The sequence below is a fragment of the Myxocyprinus asiaticus genome, chromosome 23 (assembly GCF_019703515.2).
Source record: "Myxocyprinus asiaticus isolate MX2 ecotype Aquarium Trade chromosome 23, UBuf_Myxa_2, whole genome shotgun sequence".
NCBI classification, from domain to species: domain Eukaryota; kingdom Metazoa; phylum Chordata; class Actinopteri; order Cypriniformes; family Catostomidae; genus Myxocyprinus; species Myxocyprinus asiaticus.
This window is the reverse complement of record NC_059366.1, coordinates 28,951,623-28,963,669: the sequence shown is the minus strand read 5'-3', so window position 1 is coordinate 28,963,669 and position 12,047 is coordinate 28,951,623. Positions and strand designations below refer to the sequence as shown.

The following is a 12,047-nucleotide window of genomic DNA, read 5'->3' as shown; positions in this document are numbered from 1 at the left end:
TCATAACACTGGGCGTTTACTGTCAAGTCTTAAAGGAGCAGCAACTCCAAAACCAAGCGTTTCTGACAGAGGGCCAGAATGAGCGTTGCTGTTTTTGTGCAAAAAGACTTTACTTATTTTATAAGTGAACCTCAAGGAACATATTTAAACAATAGTAAAAAGGTATATCATGACCCCTTTAACTGTAATCAGCTTTATATTCTTGTTCATTTTCATGTATCTTCTGAAGTTTACTCAATGATCAGAGAGTAGCATTTAAATTCCAAATACAATATTTCACCACTAGGTGGTAGTGTTTCACTTTAACCTACATGTTCTTATTAACAGGAGATTAAGTAGTGTATGTGGCACAGTTTAAACATGTAAAGCTTACCACATGCTATTGTGCAAAGACTAATCATTTGGATTGGGAAATTCAAACAGAATGGAACCTGTTTACTAGAATCTACCGGTGTCTAATTCTAGTTTCCCATTCTAAAATATACAGGAGGTCAACTTTGTTTTGACTTGCAAATTAGCATTAAATCTTTGCATAACAAAGCAAGCTTGTTTTCATAAAATAATGAGCCCCTGACTTGTGATGTTCACTATATACAGGCACATACTGTTGGAAATAAAACTAGAGCCAAAAATCAAAAGTTGCTAACCGCACAATGAATTGCAAAACAGACCCTTTTCAGTCTGTTTTGCAATTCAGTGTGCAGTTAGCAACTTTTGATTTTTGACTCACTCTTTTTGGCTCTACGCACCTGAAGCTAAATTATTTTGATTAGTTTGAGCGCAACAACTCCTTCAAGTCCAATAAAACTAGAGCAAAATTTTTATACTACAGGACTGTTGTTAAAACAAAACTGACCAAAATTTAGTCATAAACCTTACACTGCATATTTCCATTAAATGAAAACACATCTTCAGTTTTCATTTTGAGAGATCCCATTGCAAAACTTGGTTTTGAATCTGACACCTTGTCTTGTAATATAATGTTGACTGCAAGTTCACTTACATTTATTGTATAAGACACAATTATTATACATTATACAAAATCCAAAAATGCAATTCTTAAAACTGAGACCACAAACATTAAGAATAAAAAAATAATAAAATAAAATAAAAAAACTGTATACAATTTGTTTGCTGTTACCAACGTAAAATATGAATGTTGCTGATTTACAGTTGTTTACAGTTCAACCCCACTTAGCTCTCCTATGACAACACTTCTGGAGAAGGGATTAGAGCATCAATGATTTCCTGCAAGGAAGAGATCAAGGATATATGTCATTTACCACAATCAACAGCCGTTTCATGGTAAATAAACATGATTTAAACATGACAAGATCTTTCATTTAATAACATGTCTTTAATCGCTCTGGCATTTTAAAATAATTTCAGTGCCAGTCTATGCCATTTAGAAAACCTTTTTTCCAGTTCCAACCCAAATGTCAATTAAATATACAGCTGTAATGTACTCACCCTCCAGCTTGCCTGGCTGATGGATATGACACATTGATGATGGATTGCAGATCCACCAGGCTCTATCGCACCTTCCTCTAATGGAGCTATCACACACAAATATTGAATATCATCTGCAAGAAAATACACACTAAAAAGGTATGTGTGCATCTGTCCCCCCAATATAGAACCAAAACAGAGTCTTGTTCATTAATGCATCAGCAATTTTACCTATACATGGGAGCCCATCCTTATCCAAGTGCACTTTTGACAGACCATCCTGAGGGTTATTAAAAATAAAATAAAAAGATTTTATTTTTATTTGAAAATAATAATTTTTGCAATTCTGTTTGGTGATGCTAGTGGTTTAGTAATTATACACTTTATGTTTAAACAGCAAACAGCATAAATAAAGCAAACTCTGAGAGTCAAACCAAGATGGAGTTTTTCTTTGAGAAGTCCCCAAGTCAGTACTTACGTTGGACAGAACTGATCAGATCCCTGTACTTGCACCTGATCTCTCTCCTTCATGCTGGATCGTCATCTTCCTCACTGATACCAGAGGGTCAGGCACCAATATCATCTTCATCACCCATATCCCCAGCCCTCTCAGACCTGCTCCGCCCACCCACTCTATTGGACGGTCCTGCCTGCTCCTCTTGACTCCCTCTTGACTTTCTCCCTGCATCATACATCTCCAGTGTTCCAAAAGCTGCTTGATTTTCTGTACAGAAAGACAAAGCAGTCAGATTACTAACAAAAGACAAACTATTTCTATAGCAATGAAGTTTGGCCTCACTAAAAACAAAAATGAAAACCATCTATCATCAGCCCAATATTACACTATCTTTTACACTGATATATTTTTACACAAATTAAGCAGACTTAACCGAAGAAGAATAGTATAGTATAGTATAGTATAGCATATAGGAAGTACTTTAACAGGACTCAATAAGGATGGCCGGCCTTGGAGTGAGAGAGTTTTAGGCCAGTTGACGGAACAGTCACTTGCCCAATTGGGTGTGTTATTTAAAGAATGTGTTATGCTTGCTGATCATGCACATGTTTTATTTGGTTTTGTGTAATTTATTGATTGTTGTTGTGATTTCTGCTGATTTAAACTCGTTACCATTGTAAAGTTATCTAGCTGGCTGACTTAGATGAGGTTTCAATTAATCAAAATTGTGAAAAAGACTTGACAGTCTTATATGCATCAAACAAATTAATAATGTTTTTCATGGATTTACTTCATAATTGTATAATTCCTATCTATTATCGGAAATAAAATAAAAACTAATATTTTTTTTGCAGTTAATTGCTTTTTATATAAAGCAAACTAACTTTTTTTAAATGATTAAATCTTAAGTAATTATTTTTTATAAATATAATAATATCAATCATGTTACTAAAAATGGATCAATGAAAACTGAAAAGTTTGGCAGGGTAAGTTAAAATCTGAACAGAAAATAAACTCATTGTTGAGCCTTTTTTATGCTTTTTATTTGTGCTGTGGAATGTTATCTATTATTTAAAACTATTTTAATAGCATTTTGCTAATTCTTGCATAATTAGATGCAGTTTATCATATCAAACGAGAGAAGACGTTGGATATTTGTACTTTAATTTTTTTTTATTTTTTTTTTGCATCATTTAAATTAACTAATGAAGACAAAAAGACAGTTTAAAATGGTGTTAAAACTAATACAAATGGTGACCTGCCACAACACCTAAAACATTCACTTTGCCTTATAAAATGCTAAGTATATATACATTTTAAGCTAAATATTAATATTGATTAAAAAATGCTGCTAATCAAAGGGTAACGAGACATCAGTCAATACTTCACAAACTATACCAACCAATCTTGCCGAAATACTTCTTTTTAACAAGTTGGTTTATTAAAAAATGCAGTTAGATCATGTGTGTATGTGACCAGTGTCAGTAGTGGATCCTGGCATAAGCAAAATAGGTTAGGCGCCTAGGGCGGAAACGCTCTCTGGGGCGGCACGACAGGGTACCTGCCCAGCCGCCCTGCACAGAGCTTGCAATATTGCGATGGGAGAAAGTTGCACCGATTTATGCAGCCCCACACCCTGGCTCACAAAATCGCGATGAGAGAAAGGTGCCCTGACAGGCTGTTCAGCCTTAAAGGTTCTATATGGTTATGATTATAGGTGTTCACAATGTATTCTTACAACAAACCTAAGATAACCATGATCAGCTGTATAGGTTGGGAGGGTTACTTTTGAAATGTATTCCACTACAGATTACAGAATACATGCTGTAAAATCTAATTTGTAACGTATTCTGTTAGATTACTCAAGGTCAGTAACATATTCTAAATACTTTGGATTACTTCTTCAGCACTGGTAGATTTTTTCACTTGTTTCGACTTTTTTTTTATTTATTTTTTTTAGATATTTTTACAGGAAAACAATACAAAAATGAATTATCAAGAATATAATTTTTGCCCTAATATCAAAGTTCTTACTAGAAAAAAATTAATTATGATCTAACATGAATTTTCTTGATAAAAAAATATGATCATGTCTGGTAACATGTGCATGTAAAATGGCTAGAAATAGCATTTTAGCTTAGTGTAAAGCTGACAATTTACACAAGGTTTATTTCTATTTCTGCTGCTCCAAACTTACTTCAAACGTACTTCTCTGTCTGCTCGTATGAATGTAACATATCATGAGAAGGTGTTTCACCGCTGTTCAAATGCACTTTGGATCGCATCATTTACATGTATGAATGTTTTCCATCTGAAAGGACTAAATATTAAATGAAACAAATGACAATAAAATGCAAAGCAATCTCTTCAGTAATCAAAATACTTTGATTTCAACTCCGGAGGAGGACGCGTCCTTCCAAACGAGACACAGCCTGTGCAAATGATGCTTTAAAATTCGCTGTGTATTTAATGACAATTTAAACATGAAATAAATAGGATTTATTAATGCACAATTTTATTGTTAAATGACATTTTTAAACATGAATTAAATAAACACATTTAAACGTGTCTTTTTATTTGTCTGTTTATAAATTGCCTTATTTATTCAAGTTTTTATTTTCAAATTAATAGATATTTTATTCCTTCATTCTTATTTAATTAGCACTGCTGGGCTTCAGCAGGTATGGTTTGACAAATGGTAAAAGAAAAGGTAAAGTCAAACAACAAAGAAAAGCAACTGGCAAATGGATGAAGAAAAGCAATTACCAAATGCTTTTTAAAACACAATTTAAAAGGTGCATTTAAAAATTACTTATTAATGTGCTGTTGTATTGCTATTTTCAAATTAATAGACTGATCATTTATTCCTTCATTCTTTTGTAAATAGCACTCCTGGGCTTCCAATACAATAATGCAATAATGTATAAATATGTCATGTACATATGTAAATTCACTCATATTTAATTCAATGACTGTACATACCCCTACCTTGCACATACATTACCATTTGCACATGTACGTACATGAGCACACTTGGCAATAAAGCTCATTCTGATTCTGATTGTATTATACACATAATACTTGTATTTTACCATATCAAAAGTGCAACTGACACAATGTTTTGACTATGTGTTTTATATATTCATCGATTAAAATTAATCAAATATAACTTTCCAGCACAAGAATATAATATTTGTGCAGACAAAACGTGGAAAACAGATAAATAGCTCACTGATTCTTGAAATAAGCAGTGGCGTATCCAGGACATTTTTACTGGGGTGGCCAAGATGGGACACAGACCTAGTGTGGGGTGGCGATACCGGGAGAACCTTTATGAATGGCACATGATCAAAATGTGTAAATATCGCATTGCTTTGCTTCAACATCTACACATGTAGAATAAATGAATTCTTAAACTCATGTTAGCATTCACTGAATTGTTTGTATTCAATATCAGACTGTTGTTTTGACATTTGACAGTTTTCTATTCCTGTTCTATTTCAACCTATTACAGTTTCTGGGAATCTCTGGTTATTTTAACATAACATCTATTTTTAAATCAGTAATTGTTTAGGAAAAGTCAGTTCCACATTTTTAAGAGCTATTCTCATTGTAGAGAATTAATCTGTGTATAACATCAGGTATAGTGTATAATCATAAAAAGATACAAGTACAGGTGATAACTGATTGAGGCGCAATTCAATCAATCATTCAATCAATTATTCATTCATTTATTAGCTATAACTGCACTGTCCAGCAGAAATACTGTTAAATTGGGTACAAATCAGTGTGTGAAACTGGCTACGAGGGCTTATAGGTGTCTGTCTGGAAACCCCAAAATTGCAGATTGAGCTCTGAATACAGTAAAAAAACAAAACTCTATTTACAGTGTCTACTCAGGTTTATTTTCCACATGTTCTGATAGCTTCAATTACTTTGAATATTACCAAATAAAATAGTTAGTCAAATCATTTGCGGCATCTAAGTGCAATTTGCCCTGCCTCTGTATATTTAAAATGTCAAATAAGGTATAAAAACTTTGAAGATTTTATTGGTCTGACTGACCAATAATACACATAAAGAGCTCATAAATAACTCATGTAAAGACTTAAAGTACAGTCACAGCACAAACCCTTCCATTTCACACACAGGTTAGCCATATATATAACTTTAGCTATTGAACATATACATCTGTAAAACGCTTTACACACCTCCGTCATTAAATCAGAAAACATGGCATTTCATATTTCATGTCAATATAAAGATAACATGCTGAATGTGGTGTACAGTCTAGCTTACTCTTTAACCTAGCTACTGTAACAATGAAAAAATGTTTTCACATTCACATGGAAATTCGGGATAAATTAAACGATAGATTAGATGAACATACCTCTAAAATAACAGCTTTCTTTTTGACCACAAATCGACGTCGTCAACTCATTGGAAGTTGGAGGTAGATGCTAGCTCGTGTCAGTTTCGTGCTTCTGACCGACCATTATACTCTACACCTGGCGCCCGCTGCCCGCGACCTGCGACACCTGCCTGGCCACCCGTGGCCTGCCCCTCCCCCCACTGATCAAAGATCAGCTCACACAGCTTCAGTCCCACCACTACTATATTGGTCAGAAATATAAAACTGACCCTGGGTCAGTGTGGCTCTAAATCAACAAATGACCTGAGATGTCATCTTTGATTGACAGGTGTTTCTATTGGTTCTTCGTTCTTGTGTTGATGAACATGATGAACTACCAATCAGTTCTGGGGTGGCCACAGGGTGGCCAATGAGATTTCAGGGGTGGCCCAGGCCACCACAGGCCACCCCCTAAAATCGCCACTGGAGATAAGGGACAAAACATGTTTCAAATCTGAGTTTTTATTTTTTAATAATATATTCATTTGAAATGTATATATTTGTAGACAAAAATTTCAGCTAATAAACCATGTGAGGGAACAGGATTTATTAAAACGCTTTTTTCCAAAAATTGTCATTTATTCACTTTATAACTTAATCTTACTGTAATTTCTGTCAACTCCGTCAGTCACACTTAAAGCATGCCGTTTTAATTTGATCCATCCTACAAGAGTGTAAAGTCTTTAATTATCTAATAAGGGTGTTCAGAAAAGGAGTTAAGTGATCAAATACATTCCAGAATTTATTTATTTATTTATTTATTTATTTTCTGTTTTCACACTATTCTGAAAATTCTGATGGAGTTGACAAAACTGAATATTTTTCCATCTTAAATATGTGTTGTACACTGGAGCCATTTTGTGTTTTTCCTCAGTTGAAGCAGCATCTATAACCTAAACTAAAATGCCAAAATTATTCCACAATTCTTAACAGAAATTATCACAATGGGATGACGGTGTTGACATGCAGAAGATTAAAGAATCTGTGACAGCAAAGACTTAAAGATTGTTTGTTTGAGATATATAAAAATATAAAAATGACCAGACCACGTGTCCTACTGTTGCATCCACCATGAGCAGGAATTGAGAAAGGGGTACTCAGAGTTATAGCTGACCATGTCATTGTCTGATTTATTCAGGATTATTAAAAAAATCTGATAGAGTTGACGCAAAGTGAGGACACAACTTTGATAGGCAGTTTTTTATGGGAATTTTTTTTAATATAATTTTACTTTATGTATTGTTTGATATCTTACAGATCCCTAACTTTCATTTGATATTCATATTTATGAATTTGTTGCATTTTTAAAAATTTGTTTTGCAGTTTAACATTGTGACCTCTTGCTGAGGACAGGTTCATTTACAGTACATGTGCTACCAAGTATAGAGCATGCATTTTAAAATATTATAATGAAATTATTTTAAAACATAAGTAATAAATGAGTATACACATTTCCTTTAGATTTAACTTTTTCAGTATTTTTATTATTATAAATGTCTTGATTTTTAACATAAATAGGACTTTTGTATTTAGGAAATGTTTTGTCCCTTATCTCAAGAAACAGTGAGCTATAGGACTTCTCATGCAAATATTTTCTGATGGAGATTATGCGATAGAGTAGGGTCATGGTTACTCCTCCCTTCTGCAAAATAAAAATCTAAAAACGTCGCATGCACTGCGTTTCAAAACTTACAGAGCCTTCTGCCTAGACATCATTTCAGGGTACCATTGTCGCAACAAAAGTGCTTTCTAGGAAGGCGGTTAGTAGGTTTTGACGCACAGCCATTCCGTGTCCGGAAATTAACAAACTCGTGATGTTAGGAGTGAGAGAAAGAGACAGCACAGGAGAGAGTTAAGTGTATTTCATATAATTCTTATACTATAGGGTTGACATTCGCAACCGTGGAGTTAATAAGTGAGATGAGCGTCGGAATTGTTTTGAGAAGGTCATGGATGACCGCTGGTCCAAAGTGAAAGTGTTGATCGTTTCACGCGCATGTTAGGCTTCCTATTCCACGTCGGCCTTTATTTCGGCAAACATGACGCGATTTGCGCTGGAACAAGTCACCGATTTCGGCGATTTCACTGGAGGAAAGGATTTAAAAGAGTTTTTAAAACAGGCGTATTCCAACATCTCTCAAAACCGCCTTTCTGATGTTCGCGTGAGTCCAGATGGACGTCACATTCATGTTATTGTGCGTCAGCCCAACAGTGCTCTCCTGACATATGACAGATATCTGAGACCCCATCTCATGCAGTCACAGAAACATGCTGCTTTAGCGTTAACACGGAATGTGCCTATATTGGATGTGATTTATATTGCCCAAAGCAATGCGGAAGACGGGCCCTCAGTGCTGGGAGTGATTTTTGAGAATGGAAAAGTGGAATTCTGGAAATTCCTGGAGTGCAAATCAGGCTGGCATTTACTACACACTGTGGATCTGTGTAACAGCCCCAGAGCAAAAGTGATATCTGTGTGCATGTGTCAAAAGTTCATTATATGGTGTGAAGAAAGACCCCCATCTGAGAGCTCTGGTAATGTGTGCAGCAACTTCAGGTACTGCATATGCAAAAGGACTATAGAAATCAATGAGGGGTGTGTCAGTTTGGGCAGTGTGAAAATTGCATTGCACAATAATCCTAGATACATGGTCATCAGTTCAGGGGATTTGGCATACATGCTGCCAGACATAAGGGAAACCTCTCTTATGGAAGTTTCCAAAGTGTTTCTAGCATGGTCACCTGAACATGATACTTTTAAAATGCACAGTGCCTGTAGTGGGACACTTCTTATGAAAAGCTCAAACAAGGAATCTGACTTTAAGAGATTTGTTACAGACTGCATTGGCTTTATCTCCTCTATAAATCCTCCAGATATATGTGGATTCTCACCTACTGGATTTGGAGATCTCCTGCTTCTCCTCAGCAGTGGATGGGTGTGCGTTTTGAAGAGGGACGGCAGTCTACAGAAGGTATACAAATTACCTGACAATTGCCTTAGTGCAGGTGGGACACTAAATAGCCTAAATATATACAATGAAACCCTGGCACTAACAATAGGCAGGATTTTTTTCTTAATAGATACTAAATGTGGCTTGGAATTGGGGAGAATAAATCTGAAAAGGGAGGGCCTTCTCTTTGTGAACTCTTTGGACAGTCACTCTCCGCAAATGTTGTCAGAGACGGGGGTATTTGTGGTTACGCAAAAAGAACTGGATGCTAAACTGAAGCCTTCGCCGACATGTTCAGAGGCCATTGACTCAAGTGCAATCTTGGTTGAAGCTGTGTTTGAGGAGGCGTGTAAATATTATCAGCAAAGAAGTATTAGTAGCACACAGCTCACAATGGAGAAGCTCAAAAGAGGAGGGATGTTTCAAGCCCCAATTTCACTTGCAGCCATCCTCAGGGACTACCTCAGCAACCAGAGGACCAAAAGTGCTGAGAAAAATTCCTCAGGTCAAGAAAGGTTGATCCATTCTCTCGAATCCGAGCTTAGAAGTCTCGTTTTGCTAGAGGATGTTAAAACAGCAATGGTGAAGGCCTCTGACAAGGATCTGGGAAGCTACTGTGAAAGTCTGGTGCAGCAGGAAGTATGCAGGCTGCTCAGCTCTGAAATAGAGAAGGAAAACCTTCAATACCTGAACAGCATCTTCCATCTCTTTCCTGCTGAATCCTGGCATGCCATGCAGGCTGTCCTACATCTGAGGTGCGACAGTGAGGGTTTGTTATCTTCCAAGGCCCCTGCTGAGTTATGGAAAATCATTCTCAGCCCTGTCCAACCGACAGCAAACTTTGCACACTGCAATGGTCAACAGAAACACACTACAGTGAATGTTGCACTACCTGTCTTTGAGCTGTTGTGCCACTCTATCTTCAAATTCCAGCCCAGCTGGCTCCCCAGGTTTCTAGAGCTGGCACAACAGCAGGCAGGCACGTCCTCTACCTCTTCGTGGAGTTACGGCGTAAAGGAGAGCTCTGAGAGCTTGCCACTTTATAAACGGGCCTTGACAGTGCTCCCATGCAAAGGAGCCAACCAACACCTTCAAGTGGAGTTGCTATTGTGCAGTCAGAGGCCTAAAGCAGTAATGCAGGCTTTGCAGATTCTCATGAAACAGGGCCAGTGGGAGCAGGTCACCCAAGTAGCTGAGAGGTTTTGCCGGCAAAGCCCACTTCTAAATAAAGAGATATTCAGCACTCTGCTGTGTAAAGTGGCCCAACATAGGGATCTGGACCCATACTTGGACCTGTTGTGGACCCTGTGCCCAGAGGACATGACTGTCTCTAGCATACTTAATATAGTATTGACAAACCTGCCTCTATCCACGCAGAACTCGGGACCATTTGAGGATCATGGCAGCCAGGTCACAATTGGCCTTCTGAAACCACTACTGAGGAAAGTTCTCCAAAGGGAGACTAAACCTAGCCAGAGGTATGCAGATATCCTTCAGTCACCCTCCACGATACCTCCACCTACTCCTCCACGCTGGGCAAAGGGATTGTCCAGAGCTGGTGCTGAGATGGACACTGAGCTTCAGGAACCTAAGCAGAGAACTTTCCCTGGTCCTCAGGTTACATCTCAGGCCAGTCCTGTTTGACTTTCCCACTCACAAATCATATGGCTACCCTTCCTATAGAGAGATGACTTCTATTCAATACTGATTTCCTGGTCTTAAGAAGTATTATTTACTATGCATGGTCTGAAGAGCATAATGGGGCTTTTCTGAATCAGGCGATATTTCATTAAAGGGAAAAAGTTCACCCAAAAATGAAAAATTTATTTTTCATTATTTACTCACTCTAATATCATTCGAAACCTTTTTGACTTTCTTTCTTCCATGGAACACAAAATATTTTAGGCAGAATGTTAGGCACAGGATGCACTTTCATTGAATGAAAAAAAAAAAGATTCAATGAAAGTGAATGGTGACTTAGGCTAACATACTGCCTAAAATCTCCTTTTGTGTTCCATGGAAAAAAGAAAGTCATATGAGTTGGAAAAATATGAGGGTGAGAAAATAATGACAACTTTTATTTTTGGATGAACTATCCCTTTAACAATTAAAATTGTGAAGTACTAACTGGAATGTACAGCTGTTTAATTACTGCTTGAATTACTACTGATACAGACTAATATATGTTGTTTTAATGTTTATTTGGTTTACCGCATTTCATCATGTGTTTGGCTTATGGACTGGTCTGTTTTTAACAGTATTCCTATTTCTCTTTTTTTTTTTTAACCTTCAGATATGTCCTTTTAATGAACCATCACATGCAGGCATGCTGTCACCCTGTTTCTATTGCAAGGTCAGAGATGACTAAGCATTAAAAGCAAACTGTCCTTATCATAATTTCATGCTCTAGATAATTTATTTATAAGCCCTTAGCACCATGATGTCTTTTTTGTTGTTGTTGTTTCGTTGACACTACAGTACAGTTTGACATCATATGCTGGTGTAATTATTTTAAGACAATCACGTCTGGAAGACATATCACAGCTAAGATTTGTATTAATGAGGTGAGGAGTAAATGTACAGCAATATATCACGTAATGTGCATGCTGATGCATCAAACTGTTTAGACTTGGTAATTCAATGATAATCATGCTAAATGCCTTACGAATGTGTCTGAAGATTGCTCTTGTATCGGCATGTCTTTGACTTTGTATAGAGCTATTACAGGGATTTTAACATTGTAGAACACAATTAAATGTGACTTAATTTATTGCAGCTA

At 36.6% G+C, this 12,047-nt stretch overlaps 1 protein-coding gene across 1 annotated transcript; it reads left to right on the top strand.

Moving 5' to 3' along the window:
• The first annotated feature begins 8,116 nt into the window (after positions 1–8,116).
• Positions 8,117–12,047, top strand: LOC127414244 (BLOC-2 complex member HPS6-like). The gene is made up of 3 exons (XM_051652131.1): positions 8,117–8,874; positions 9,192–9,289; positions 9,399–12,047. Exons 1-3 carry the CDS (start codon positions 8,357–8,359, stop codon positions 10,910–10,912), a joined length of 2,130 nt encoding a protein of 709 aa, XP_051508091.1. The 5' UTR covers positions 8,117–8,356; the 3' UTR covers positions 10,913–12,047.

Bases quoted from the DNA above. Each gene is read 5' to 3' on its own strand.
- LOC127414244 (XM_051652131.1), top strand. From the start codon at position 8,357: ATGACGCGATTTGCGCTGGAACAAGTCACCGATTTCGGCGATTTCACT. The intron at 8,875-9,191 runs GTACTGCATATG...TAAATCCTCCAG, and splicing joins AATGTGTGCAGCAACTTCAG to ATATATGTGGATTCTCACCT. The intron at 9,290-9,398 runs GTATACAAATTA...TTTTCTTAATAG, and splicing joins GGGACGGCAGTCTACAGAAG to ATACTAAATGTGGCTTGGAA.